Source organism: Macrobrachium nipponense, chromosome 18 (assembly GCF_015104395.2).
Source record: "Macrobrachium nipponense isolate FS-2020 chromosome 18, ASM1510439v2, whole genome shotgun sequence".
Taxonomy (NCBI): Eukaryota; Metazoa; Arthropoda; class Malacostraca; order Decapoda; family Palaemonidae; genus Macrobrachium; species Macrobrachium nipponense.
In genome coordinates this window covers 50,034,089-50,048,838 of record NC_087211.1, presented here as the reverse complement: position 1 = coordinate 50,048,838, position 14,750 = coordinate 50,034,089, and the positions used below count along the sequence as shown (strand labels likewise).

At 37.5% G+C, this 14,750-nt stretch overlaps 1 protein-coding gene across 1 annotated transcript; it reads left to right on the top strand.

Annotated features, from left to right (window-relative positions):
- The first annotated feature begins 178 nt into the window (after nucleotides 1–178).
- On the top strand, nucleotides 179–13,960 carry LOC135196576 (uncharacterized). The gene is made up of 5 exons (XM_064223418.1): nucleotides 179–244; nucleotides 6,432–6,487; nucleotides 11,824–11,955; nucleotides 13,396–13,560; nucleotides 13,710–13,960. Exons 2-5 carry the CDS (start codon nucleotides 6,436–6,438, stop codon nucleotides 13,958–13,960), a joined length of 600 nt encoding a protein of 199 aa, XP_064079488.1. The 5' UTR covers nucleotides 179–244; nucleotides 6,432–6,435.
- Nucleotides 13,961–14,750: the final 790 nt, after the last annotated feature.

Here is a 14,750-nt window from a genome sequence, read left to right as displayed (position 1 = left end):
TTCGAGAGTTTGTGAAGAAGTTAAGCTAAAAAACAGGGCGTAACTATTGGTTAAAAGTGAAAATAAGAATTTTTCGAAAAGACATGGCAACGTAAGGAAGATGTTTAAACAGATAAAATAAAAAACAAAAATAGAACGAGCAAGAGGGGTCTTTCCATAATGAATCTCTTCTATTACTACTACTATAACGAACATTGAAAGTATTATAATTAAGGACAGCTGTTTGTGTATTATAGCCTCTAGTGTAAGCAGTTTCATTATTTGTTTTGGATATTTTACATATAATTCATAACTTATTCATAATAAATATTATTTTGAAGTTATTCAAATGGCACAAAACAACGTATATTTGTTGATTTATTAGTTTTCAGTATAGCTTCAGCTCACTTCAAGTTCAAGCATATAGTTGTTTGGTAGTTGCCAAAAATACGGGTGTAAGTCTTCGTTCCCTCACGTCATTGTGCCACCGAGAATCTGAGTCTGTCAGAAATTGTAAGTTCAATTTAATACGAAGATGATGTAACTTTGATGACGATATCACAACCCTACAAGAACTAGCTAAACTTGGTGGTACGTAGGTAGCTGACCAATGTAAACCAGACTTACAAGAACTCCTACCTACCTACCTACTACTATAGTAGTAACGTACTAGGCTACCTAGCTAGGCTATAGCTACCTACCTAGGCTAGGTATCCTAAAGTTAGCTGTTAGTAGATTTGCTTTGTCTTTATTGTACGCTAAATTTATAACCTAAGTATTTAGGTAGGTATTCGGCTACCATAGCTTTGTTTTACACAATACCTACCTACTGTGTTTAAGGGTTAGTACCTAATAGGCTACCTACCTAGCCTACTGGTTGGGGAATTGAAACTGACATTTTGTGGGTGGGGTCTGATAGGCACTCCTGTACTACTAGGCTATATACTGAAATCAATGGTATGGTTTCCTGTTTAGGTATGTTAAAACAGCTCATTGTTACCCAGTAGGGACCTACCTAGGGTAGAACATCACAGCAGGCCAAGCAGGCCACCTACCATCAATGCAAGCCACCCTCCGAAAAAGTACATTATAACGCGTCCTGACACCCGAGATGGGCATCAGTCGCGACTTGTTGTTGGTGAGAAACGGAGCTAAAGACCTCTACTCTCCTTTCGAAGGTCACCCGCACTGCGTACCTCAATTTTGGAAAATACACACACACACACTCCCAGCAATTCCGCCTAAGTCTGGCCGAATGTAAGGGGTATGAGTGAGTTTTCCTGGTAATATCCTACGTATGACTGTACTGTCCATGACACGACTTGGCCACTACTGACTTACCTGGAGAGTAGAATGATGGCTAAGAATCCTTCAGGAACAGCTCTCTGAGTGAGTATTAGTACCATAGGTTAGGACAACAGCCGGAGCCCCTTGGGTTCTCCCCTATTGAATCCTTACCGTGTAAAGTGTCATGAGGAGTAGGGGGTCTGGGTTAACATCAGGTCGTGTGAAGTTATTGGCGGCTCTTCAAAGGGGTACATTCAGGTCACTCACCTTCCCATCCTCAGTTCGAGTCTCCTTTTGTTAGACAACCGACGGTTTGTACTTAGTCGGAACAAAAGTAATTTTGTCGAAAAATTATTTTTTCCTATATACAAACCTAGGTTGTCTAACAGATTAATGGCCCTCCTCATCCACCCCTCTTTGAGTTATGGCCCCCCTTTTGAAGAGTGTGTCTGTTTAGGCTAAGTATTCTAACGCTCAAAGAATGGTATCACAATGACCTACCCAAGCTGGCCCGGGCTCACCCCGCGCAGTTACCCCAGACCCAGGTACAGCGATTCAAGTTTGAACTCTTTGTATGCGGTAGCGGCGGCGCGTTCCCGCGGATATCCTTTTGTTAGACAACCTAGGTTTGTATATAGGAAAAAATAATTTTTCGACAAAATTACTTATTTTCTCCAAAGTTAGAAATTAAGGCCAAATTTTAAGATTTAAACAGAGGGTACTGAAAACGGTCTCAAACGTAGTGCAAATCTCACCAAAACGCGTTCAACATTTTTACTTACAACTCGAGGTATTTAGAAGATTGACGCCATCTCGATGCTTACGGAGTAGCTTGTGTCAATAAACTAACCATTTCCTGTGATAAATCCGCACACCACTTGTACCCACAGACGCTGGAGCACTTTTATCACAACAATCGAAACACGATTTCTCATCAACAACAAGCCAGGCGTAAACAGCTGTTTGGGTAGAAGATGACGAGAAGCGTGCTCTTGGCTAATTTTTAAATAAGTAGTAAAACATCAATATTTTACATATTTATGATGATTAATTTGAAAATATTCGTTATTGAAAAAGTAACTCGACTCTGACTCAAATTTAAGTAATTATTTTTCTGAAATTAGAACGTTCTTTCAAGTCTGTAATTATGACGTCACGACATCTTGACTTTCGTACCTATTGTAAATAATTGCTATACTCAACTGTCATTGCAGAACAGTTTACCAGTTATTCATGCAGATTGTTATCAGCTATACATGTAATTGTTATAATCGTAATGCGCTTATATATCTTTATTATTTACTTTTTGGATATATGAAGATGTTTTACTGCTGGATTATCGCCGTAGTGTGACGCAATCGTTTTCGGTCCATGGGCCTCTGTCTGTTTTCGCACCATAAGAAATTATGGGGCCGAATTTGCAATGACCAGAAAGTCGTTAAAAGAGGAAAGTTAGCATTGAGGGGCATATGTTTTGACTGAGAAAAAATTTATTCAATAGCTAGCTTGTAAAAAATACTTTGGTTATAAAAACTTGATTGACAACTAAAGCAGCATGTCTACTATGGGTTTTCAGAGACAGTGCAAGCACGTTTTTGGGCAATACCTATTTCTGTAACGAACACTCGTAACAGAACGAGATTTTTCTTTAGTGCATTACCCCCAGTGCCGTAATTTATAAGGGTATCATGAATCACTAATCGTAAAGAATAACTACACTTGTCCTTGTACTAATAGACCAAAACTCCATTATCCAGAAATGGATAGGAACACACCAGTAAACAGCTCCACCTACCCTCTCCCCCCACCTCCACCGCCACCCCTGTCCTTCCTCCTTCCTTCACCTTCCCTTCTCTCTCTCTGAAAGTTGTTGCAGTTTAAACTTATTTTCTATGATTTTTCCATCTATCTATCTAATAATAGTAGTTTACATTGGTGGATATATCTAACGATTCACTCGGTTGTTACCTGCCCATTGACCGATATATTTATACACTGATCCACTCAACTCTCTCTCTCTCTCTCTCTCTCTCTCTCTCTCTCTCTCTCTCTCTCTCTCTCTCTCTCTCTCTCTCTGTTTCTTTTATTGTAATTCGAAAAATGAACAAGAAAATATATTTCATACTTGTATAGCATTAATTAAATACTTTCAAGTTTTTAATTCAGTCGTAATGATGAATGTAGGTGCATCTACTAGTGCTCGCAAAATAGTTAAGCAGGACATAGGTATGTAAAATTTAAAAAATATGAGAGAGAGAGAGAGAGAGAGAGAGAGAGAGAAAGAGAGAGAGAGAGAGAGAGAGAGAGGACGGAATAGGAAGGGACATTAAAAATACCTGGAAATGAAAACCCTCCCTATAATCCAATAATTATAGCCTCAGGGTTTGTCTCGAAAACCATTCAAAGGTCTGTCACACAAGTGAAAGTTGTTTTTGAAAATTTGGCAGACATGTCTCCTCATAGCGTATAGTGTGCTGATGAATGAGGTTGTGTTGTTTATTGTTAATTATTAACCTCCTATATACCCTACATGGTTGGGGGACCCTTTGTGAATGCTGGTTTTGTGTTGGGTAAATATTTTGGAGAGAGGTTGGGAAGGAATCCGTGGCCGTGCGCTAATTTTCATCACGAAGACATGTTTAAACAATAATAGCCACTTGATTTATGTTTCATTTTTATGACAATTTGTGTGGTTTATGTATGCTCTAATTTTAGTTTAAAAATATTAAAAAAATTTTCATGCACAACAGTTTATATTGCAGGTAATAAATATTATATTAGTTAGTAATAACGAACATGGGTACATCACGTAGGGCAAAGGGATGGGCCCACTTGCCCCTCACCCGGATATCGTCATTTCAGCGAGTGAAAATATGGCTCAGGTTTACTATGTCAACTGAACGACTTAAGGAGGTTACAGATTCTTTAGTAACGAACATTGACCCTCCAAACTGGGTATAAGACTATAAACAAAACGTTGAAATTGGTGAAATTAGGCTATGTATTGGAAGTATATATACATAAATATTAAAGCAATTTTATCATTATTGCATTACTATGACAACTAGAATTCATGGAAACAGTTTATAATAATGGAACGGCGTATGTGTGAAGCCTCCACTAATGTGGCAACGATGATTTTGCCATTCTTAGCATGCAAACATTAAAGCATGCAAACATTAAAGGTTACATTTATTTCTGGCATACGATTATTTAAGAAATTCAAAATACTAATAAAGACTGAAATCAATGAAAAGTGCTAGCAAAAACAAAAAAGCAAAAAAAAAAAAAAACGTAGTCGTTCCTCTATGCACTTTTCCGTATTCGTTCCTCTATGGTTTTCGGCAGCCAGATGTACGAAAACGTTAGAAACATTTGATTTTATCTACGTTAGAAATATCTGTAATTTTTCGGGGTAATTTGGTTGCAAAAAAGGGATAATATACATGAATTAAATCAAAATTTTTAAATAACAATGTAAATTTAAACTAAATAACGAGTAAAGTAAACAGTTTAGGGAATAAAACTTTGCAGTTTCGTCGTCTGTCGTCGTCTGCTGTTTGTAATTGTGTTTATGGCGCGCGCGCTTAGAAACCAGGAACAGCAACGGGTTTAAAGTGCAATGTGGAGTGAACTGAGACCAAAATGTGTATAATAATAATCAAATAAGCACTGTGGAGTTTCAGTTGTGATGGCAGTAAGGATAAAAACCGCCGATTACAAGGTAAGAATGAATTCAGTTCCAACCATACCCCGGGAATAACAAGTTTCATACTTTCACTAATATAGGCAACAAAATGTTGTTTTATTGTGCTGATTACAACTGCAATCTTGAGTAAGATCAATAAACGTTACATACATACGCTAACATTGTTCAAATGAGTGCTGGGAAGGCTGGGGAAAGATGGTGGCCGTCACTGATGAGAACCGTCCATGAAAAACGTAGCCGCCATATTGGATTTCAAAACTGCCTTGAAAACATATTTTACGAAGAGCTCACATGCTTATTTTAGTTCGTATGGGGCTTTCATATATCACAATATGTTGACGAAACTTCAGTCTTTTAAATGGTATGCTTAGAGTTGCAATTGTATTCATGTTTCACCAATTAAATATCGAGTGAATAAGACCCGTCTACCGTGATGAGGGTTGGCCTGTTGTGATGTTTCCCCCTATTAACATTTACAAGAAATACCCATTTTACTTTCTAGCTCTTTCGTGTCTGAAGTTTCCCAGGTTAGCCAGACTGACTTCGATTTAGGCACAGAGTAGAACAAGATTCCTACTGCCTTTAGCCTAGGTAGTAGGCTATACGTAGTAGGTAGCTGCTTAAGTTAGAAATGTTGAGCAATATTGTGTAAATAGCCTAGCCTACTACCTAATAGCTACTAGGTACAACTAGATCTTTAAAGTCTTTCGACCAGTGATTATAGCCTAAAGGTTGGCACTGGATAGCCTACAAGGTGGCTACTGCGTTGTTAAGTACAGTGTTAAGTGGTACTTATTCACTAATCGGCCTTCAATTTATTTGGGTAGGCTAAGTAGGTATTACCTTATTTTCTTGGTTAGGTAGCCAGTGACCTGTTGACTGTGATGCAATAAAATTTTAACAGGTACTTAAGGAAAATGGGGTGTTAGAATCTTACAGAAGACAAGGTTTTAGTGCCTTTGTGTTACTTTTCTCATTTTTATAAGTTTTTGTTTGTTTATAATGTGTAAACTGTTGTTGCAGGCCATTTAGGTGACTACCTACCTATAGCATAGTAATATTCTTGAAGAAATTTTGCAATTTTTGATTGTCCTTTCTAATTTGTGTATTAGGTAAGTAGATTGTGTAGGAACTTTTCACCAACAATAATTTCAACTTCATAATTGTTCCAGCTTTCAACACAAATAGAGAAATTCTTAAAAAATACACTGTTTTTAATCATTTAGTTCATGAGAAGCTTAGCAGCCGGTGTATATAAAAGAAGTTGACAGAAAAACCTTATACAGTAACTTTTTGTACTTTATGAAAAATTAGTGTTCATTACATTGTTTGCTAGTGGTCTATAATATTGTTACTTGAAATCAGCGAAGGAACTTATGATTCATAAAGAGCCTGTATAATGTGCTACTTTTTATAGCCTCCCTAATGCAAAATAGACATTTGTTTAATTTTGTAGAACAATGCCTGACCGCAGACGGCAGCGGCAACAGAGAGTTCGTCAAGAAGCTGGAGGTAAAGATTATTTGCTCTTCCAGAGATATAGAGCAGAGCCTTTTATGTAGGAGAGTTCCTTTGTGTAAGTTAGATACAGTTGTTGAAACTGCAACAAGGTGGTTAACTCGAGGTAGGCAAGAAAGTGGACAAAGCCCCCATTCACCCGATGTAAGCCAGCACTTTTTCTTCAGCTGTGTTTAGTAAGAAGTCTTGGTGCTTTTTGACTGACTGTAAAGTTGATAATTCTTCCATGTTTTTTATTTGCCATAAAAGTAAACAATAAAATGTGTGAAGAAAGTAAGCAGGGACTTGGTCACTGCATGGCATTGGTGTTAGTGTAACCAGTTTGTTGTTCAGAGATGATAGGTTCTGTGTGGTTACTGGTTTCTCTGTCAGTGGAGAGGTTCAGCAGCAGAGGATGAAGATTCACATTCTCTTTCTTCTATCGTCCTCTGCTAACAGTTTTTTTCATTGAGCAACTGCAATTTTTCTTCCTGCTGCATTTTTAAAACCTCCTTACTCTCAATTTCTCTTTCAGGGCTGAATGACCTCATAGGTTGTAGTGCTTGGCTTTTGAACTAGAACTCATGTTCCATTCCATTCCATTCCATTTCACACACCTGTGGGTGGGATGTTGGTCTAGGTAGGGTTGACATGTGTCTCCCCATTTCCTTCTGAGATAAAATGACTGTTTTGTTGTGTACTTCTGCCAAGGTATATAGAAAAGTTGGCATGTACATGATCCTCAGCGCTTGCATGTGCAGGCAGAAGGTTCACTCGTGACAAGATTGCCACTTTATAATATTGGTGGATGTCATGATGATCTGGATGATGTGCTCTTGTGGACCATGTGGTGTGTGGTTTATCTGAAACTCTTGCAGTGTGCGTGCCCACTCCTCAAATCATGTGCATTCATGTAGAGAATTCATCTATGAATGGTCACTGCTTTATAATACTGTTGGTTATCTTGATGATCTGTATCTGCATGATTGTGCAGACCCTTGGGCAGTGCTTTGCTCACCCAGAACTCTTGATGTATTTACTTAAGCCTCTGTTTATACAGTTTTTGCCAACCATATAAGTTTATATTAACATGTACTACCATGATTTCAAGCAGTTTTGAGTTGTGTTTGCAGTCCCTAGAGCATTTAATTGAGCAGATTGGTGTTGGCCTTACTTTTGGGAGAGGATCATGCTCTTTTGACTTCAGAACCCTTTCAGACAGAGTTAGAATGGTTGTTTCAAGATATTTTTGGGTTCATTTGTGGGTTTAATGATCAACCATTGCTCCTTCGCCAAACCTATCTTGTTTATAGAGCATACTCTATGGTGTACTTTGGAGGTGGGATAGTTATTCCTACTGCTGTGGTTGCTGCTTGCTCACAGTGTCTTGGACTAGGCAACAGCCTGATCTACTGATCAGAAGGTGCTTGCTCTCTAGCAGATCGAGAAAGTTGTTTTCCTTTCAGTTGACATGCCAGAGGAAATGATATATGCCAGAAGATGCATAGAGTACTACTCCCTTTCAAGGCGTTTCATCAACTTGCATATGTGGCAAATTACCTAATGGAAAAACTCCAGAAAGGTTCTTCCTCCTTGTTATGGAATCAGCACCATGGCCTCCTTTCAGGTAGCATCAAGGTTCTACCTTTGGTTGAACATGCTTGCTTCTTCATTAGTGGACACTCGCCTGCAGATGATAGGGCAAAGTTCTGGTGGTTGCTAGTGTCAGGTAAGAAAGGCATTGATATTCCTCTTGGACTGAAATTCATCCTGTGAACAAATTTTGTCCTGAGAAGGTGTGTGTTTATGTTTATTCTCTTTTTTCCACACCTGTATTCAGTATTGGCAGAACTCAGACCTGGAAACTGTGACAAGGAACTCGGGTTTCTACTATCTTGGAAAAGGGCTGGGAGTTGTCCCAGGCTTTTCAGCATCCCCCCCCCCAGCTCTGGCTTAAGGGAAAGATTAGGGAAGAAGAAGGTAGGGGTGTGCTAAGATAGATTTTTCCTTTTTCTAGCTACTGTAAGTAGGATGGTTACAGACTCTTTTTTCAAGGATCACTATCCTCATCTCTCTTGACACTTTGGTGTTATCTCAACTTTATACAGAGAACTCCTGAGTCCTTAGCCTACAATACTGTTTTTAAAGGCAATTTTTGTATTCATGAAAAATATGCTTCATATCCAAAGCCTTTTGGATACAGGGTTAAAATGTGCTTTAGAGGATCTCAATGTAATATAAGGAAAAGTAATTCCAGCAAAATTTTCAAGATTCCCTCCATGAAAGTTGTTGCCCTCTGTGAAATATTGTAAATAGTTTTTGGTTGCAAGGCAGATTGTTCAGATGATATTCTTAAACAGAAATTCCTTTGCCATGCTGAAAAACATGATAACTCGAGGCAATTCTTTACCCATGGGTCCAAATCCAGTGCTGGCGTTGGGTTTGGAGTGGTATACCCTGACAATAGTGTTTGTGGTGCATTACCAAGTTGTGCTTCTATTTTTACTGCTGAACATTTTAGCATTTTAACAGCATTAAAGAAAATTGTAACTTTAGAAGGAGATAATTTTACTATTTTTAGTGATTCCAAGAGTGCCTTGGAAGCTTTGGCATCTTTTAATCCAGTACACCCTGTGGTACTGGAAATAACAGAGTGGTTGTTTTTATTAAAACAAAAACAGAAGGCAGTTAACTTCTGCTGGGTTCCTTCACATGTTGGTATTGTTGGAAATGAACGAGCTGATGAATTGGCTAAGTTAGGTACATAAAAAAATCCATGAAGTATAGCAATTCCTTGCTTAGACTACATTCCTGAAATTAAAAAGACAGTAGAATCAGTTTGGCAATTCTATTGGACAATAGAGAGTAATAATAAAATGAGAGAACTCACTGCTGCAATCAACCCCTGGCTTTATATGTTAGAAGACCATTGGAAAGAGACTCCATTATGTAGATTACAGATCGGCCACACATGGATTACTCATGGGTTTTTAATGAACAATGACCCTGAACCATTTTGTTAGGATTGTCTTGTTCCCCTCACAGTAAAACATTTAATAGTAGAATGTCCCAGCTTAATATCAGCAAGGAACCATCATTTTAACGTAGTTGGAAGAATCGATCTTAAACTGGATGCCATTATAGGAGGAGGTTTTAATGAGGATAACCTTTATAGTTACCTTCAAGAAGCAGGTCTTCTTGAAAAAATTTAGGTTAGTTTGGTCATGTTTGAGTTTGTTTATGTGTTAGTATGTGTCAGTGTATATCATTTGCTGTCAAGTGTTTTTACTTCATAAAATTTTTATGTACATAAAGTTGACCTCCAATTGATATATGTATGGTATTACCATATATAAAGTTTTAGTACTTTTAATATTTATTTATTTTGACAGAACTCTGTAGAATTTGGAAGTATACGGGGTGCCTGTGTTGCTTGTAGTACTTTTGTTTACAGTTGATCTAAAATAGGTGTGTAGGTTGGATGGGTATTTCGTGTGTTTTTGGGTTCTCTGTAGTTCTCTGACAGATTTTATATAAACATATTTATAGCATTTTAATTGACATTTTCCTTTGCAATTCCTTTTAATGATACGGCGTCAATAACCTCGTTGTTGCGACGCCAGTATGAATTAACAAACAAACAAACAAACAAAAAGCTGACTGGTTCCAGCACTAGAGATGCAGTTGCTCCAGAGCAAAGACTGCCTCCTAACTTTTTATCATGACCTAGGTATCATGATTATCTGGGAGAGGAAAAGTCAGACTATGTGCCCAAGCAGTAAGCAGATATGGGGTATGCTAATAGATATAGCATCAATGAAAGTTTTTTATAAGACTCTTGCTTCACCACTACCAGCTCGAATTGGCAGGTATCCTTTGTTTACCTGCTGCCCATGGAGAAACTGCTGCCTCTCAGTACTAACATCAGCGCTATCATGTAAACTGATCAATTTATGTTTGACCTGGAGACTAGTTGACTTGTAATTTGGCCTACCCAGTCTTTAGGGCAGCACTTGGTTTTCAGCAGATTTCGAGAGCGAGAGTTCAGACAATTCTTACTTTGGCTCAGGGCCCTCTCATTCTGCATTTCTATTTCAGCTTTTATGGGAGGCTACAGAAGTTATTGGTCACCTGCTCCCTGATCATGACCAGGAGCATCTCATTTACAGAGGGTGATTCAACTTGGCCAGTCAGTTGAGAGACTAGCCTCCCACATAGGGACTGAGTTTGAGTTTTCTACATAAATGGTGATAGTTTGTATTTCTGTAGGAACAAATACTAAATTTTGAAAATGATTTGTATCTTTCCTAGTTATACAAACTAGAGCCTTTTATCATAATCCCACCTCAATCACCTCTCATAATTCTTAATGTCGAAGGATAAAGTATTGCCTTACAGCAGATGAGTGGAGTATTCCTACCACCTACCTACCTACCTTCAGTTAACTACCTTTTTTCAAGTTTCAGTGACCATTTCCAGTGCACGCGGAGGAATACACATACATAAAAGGTTCAGGGTTGTATTTCTATGAAAAATGTAAATAATTTTAAAAACTGGGTATTTTATGCATGCATTGGGAGTTTTCTCTTTACACATATACTATATCATTAGTCACCAATATTTTTTTCACCACATCCAGGCTGTTGATATTCATTTACTTCTTTTTTAATGCCCTCTCAATACCTGCTTCATAGTACAGATCCTCAAGGTAACAGAAATGTTTCATACTTTCTGAGACCTTCACTTCCATCATGATATGAAACTACTACTATGAAATTCTAGAGAGTAAATTATCATTATCTTGTGTGATGTTTTCATAACTATATTCTAAATGCCATAATGTCCTTTAAATTTTCCACTACCACATCAGGGAAAAACAAGATCCCTCAGTACCAAGAATGGAATTTTGATTTTGAAGTCATCCATCATATGTAGTAGGTAGACATTTTATTCTGATAATTTTATTTGAAGGGCAAGTCTTTTAAAGATGTTTTGAAGGTCATAAAATGATTATGGGCATCCTAAGACATTCTTAAGACCTGCCATGGTTTTCATCATAATCATTTCCTGTTTTCTTAGATTGGAAGAGAAATCTGTTTATTAGCTGGTGTTATATTGGTGAGACACCTTATTTTAAATACAAGATACCAATGGACAATTCATTTGAACTGTGATTTTTGTGAGGTCTTCCAAAACCTATGGTCCATTACTTTAGGCTTGGGTGAAATGCTTTGCTTGCTTTAAAGTCAGCATTAGAAGTTATTATATAAGGTAGATGTCCTGGTTATAGTTTCCATCATCTTTTTTATATTCTGTAACATTGTGCTGTACCCTTCTTTACTTTCCTGTAGATGATCCTCGCTCAGTTGGTGCCAGCAATAGAGAACCTGTAAAGCAGGAACCTCAACAAAACAATGTTAGTCAGCCAAGGAAGCACAATACTACTGGGGTTGCTTATGCAGAACCTAAGGAGTATGAATCAGGTAAGGATTTAATTATCTTAAATTGCAATTATAAATGATGGTGCAATGGTTAGGCTCTCGGTTAATTGTGACTATTTTATTAATAAGTCGAGTCAGACTGAATGAAAAAATTCACTATTTTGATGACAGCAATATGGATGGTCTTGTACCTAAAGATTTTAGGTAAAGCTATATTTACATAACAGAAAGTTGACATTGTAGTTCAGTAGAATTGAATGCCTAACCATGGATACATTATATGCCATATGAGCAAGACTTTGGAAATCTTGGGTATTGTGATGAACTTGGGATTGGGAATATCCATGATTATAATTTTTGGTCCTTTTTAACCATTTTCTATTGAGTGTGTGAGAAGAAAGAAGTGAGACCTTATTCCTCCTGTTATTAAGGTGCACATTAGCATAAATTATTGTGGAAATACCATGAGTAGCTGTGAGTGATAGTGTTTTTGAAATTTTAATTATTCATGTGCAAATGCCATGAAAGAGCTGAGTCTTTATAATTCAGTTGGCAGTTATGGAAGTTTTCTATTTTCTCAGAAAATTTTGAAATTGATTATGGGGCATTGTACATTTGTTATTTTCATTTAGAAGCATTAATGTGGTAATGTTATATTACTTATACGTTTTGAAATCTAGGGATGCCTTTAGCATTGAATTTTCGGAGTGAATTGATTTTGGAACAATATTTTTGTCATTTTAGAAACTCTTTATGAACATTTAAGTGTAATGGTACAAATATTTATGTGTTTCACACACGTAATGAAGGAGCACAGACAAACAAACTTTTGATAAATCAATTATTTCAAAAGTAATGTACGTACTGTATTTAGCCAGCTTACTCCTCTGCTGCCAGCTGCTGCCAGACCCTTCATAATGTATAAGACATATTCGAAGTAGTTTCAAAGAAGCAGGGAATTTTGAATATATACAAAGGACTTTTCTGTGCAAGATTTGCAAATAGCAAATTTATCAGTATTAACTGAACTTACGTAATACCCTAGGGTAACATTTTGGTGCATCATATCAGCCATGGACAGACCGAAAATTAATTGTAATAAAACTCTACAACATGGTGATACATTACACAGTAATATTAGTGAACTGCAGTGTAGAACCATGATTAAAACTAGTACATTACTGTATGTGTATCGAGTTGTTGAATTTTCACATCTAGCTTTCATGTATTTAAATGTTTTCAGTTTTTAAGCAAAATAAGCGCCATGCAGAACCTAATGATAGCAGTGTATGGATGTAAATTTTGTTTCCATGAATTTGGTTGTCTTGAGCAGCATGATGAGTTACTTTACATTTGATGTAAATATTGGATATGAATAATAAATTGACTGACCACTAGAAATTAAGCTTAAGCTCATCTTCAAAATGATGAATGGAAAAAGTAACAAATATTGTAATGTTAATTGATTTACTCTCTTGCCAGTTACTATTATGCCGGACAAAGAAGTCCAGGCACCACAAAAGTACCAACGACGTGAAATACTAAGTAGCTGGCTTCGTTATGAGGATTTGCCCCCAGAAGAAGCAGGAGAAGATGGAGAAGATTATCTTATCGGTGAAGATTTTTCCACAATACTTGAACAACAAGGTTAGCAAAGGGTATTCATCATTTCATAAAACTCGTTATGGTCAGTACAGGAGGTATTCTTGATCTTTATATGATGTAGAAGTTAAACATAGCAGTTTAATTATTTAGTAGATCACTGAGTTTTATGACAGTGCTCTGTTGTGTTTTAGTGAGTACTGGAGGACACCTCATGTTAAAAGGAGAGAACCTGTTAGACGATAATGAAACCAGCATCTTGAAATCTCATGGGATTGGATCTCTCCACGTCGCAGATCTTGTGGCTGCTATTAATACAATACCACTTCAAGTGCAGCTTAATATACCTGAAGCTTCTCTTCCGGTAAGTCTTAGTACTTTTGATTTTAGTGTTCTTTATCTTTATATTGTACACACTTCCATACAATGGTCGTTTTGTTCATGAAACTTACCTGACAGATATATATATAGCTGTATTCTCCGAAGTCCGACAGAATTTCAAAATTCGCGGCACACGCAGTGGGCGGCCAGGTGGTAGTACCCATTCCCGCCGCTGGGAGGCGGATATCAGGAACTATTCCCATTTTCTATTCATATTTTTTTCTGTCGCCGGTCGGTAAACAACTGTTTACAGACCTCCGCCTAGGATTTTGAAACTTCATTAGCCGCTTAAGTATCCTAATTATTCTTTCGATTATTGACTTGGATTTGTGGCTAGGCATACGCTATCGTAAATTTTTCATTGCATTTGATGTCTGAAGCTAGTTAGCTTAGTTTCAGACTTTGTTGTCTGCTTGGGGTAAGGTGAAGCTACCGGAACTTTCGGTAGACACTCGCTTAGTATATATGGCGTTTACATGTTTTCTTTGCATAAGTTCAATGTAATTAGTGTAATGTGTGACTGATTACGGAAGAAGTAGGATTCATGTACGCATTTTAGAGCGTGTTAGAATCAGGAGTTTTCCTCCACAGTAAACAGAAGTTAGAAATAATGAACCTTCTAACCTCCTGTAGATTTTATTTTGCCTAACCCTGTGGTATGGCTTTCGGGCCTAGAAGAAGTGTCTGCTAGAGGATTACATCAAGTAATCTTAGACTAAAGTGCTCGCTCTCCAATCAGTGTTGTGAAGTGTAGTGCCCCTTGTGTTGTGGAGGGGGCGTCAGATCGGCCCCATAATGCCTCTAGGCCTGGACCTCTGTCGGACTCCCAGGACTCAGGGAGAGGGCATGTCGAA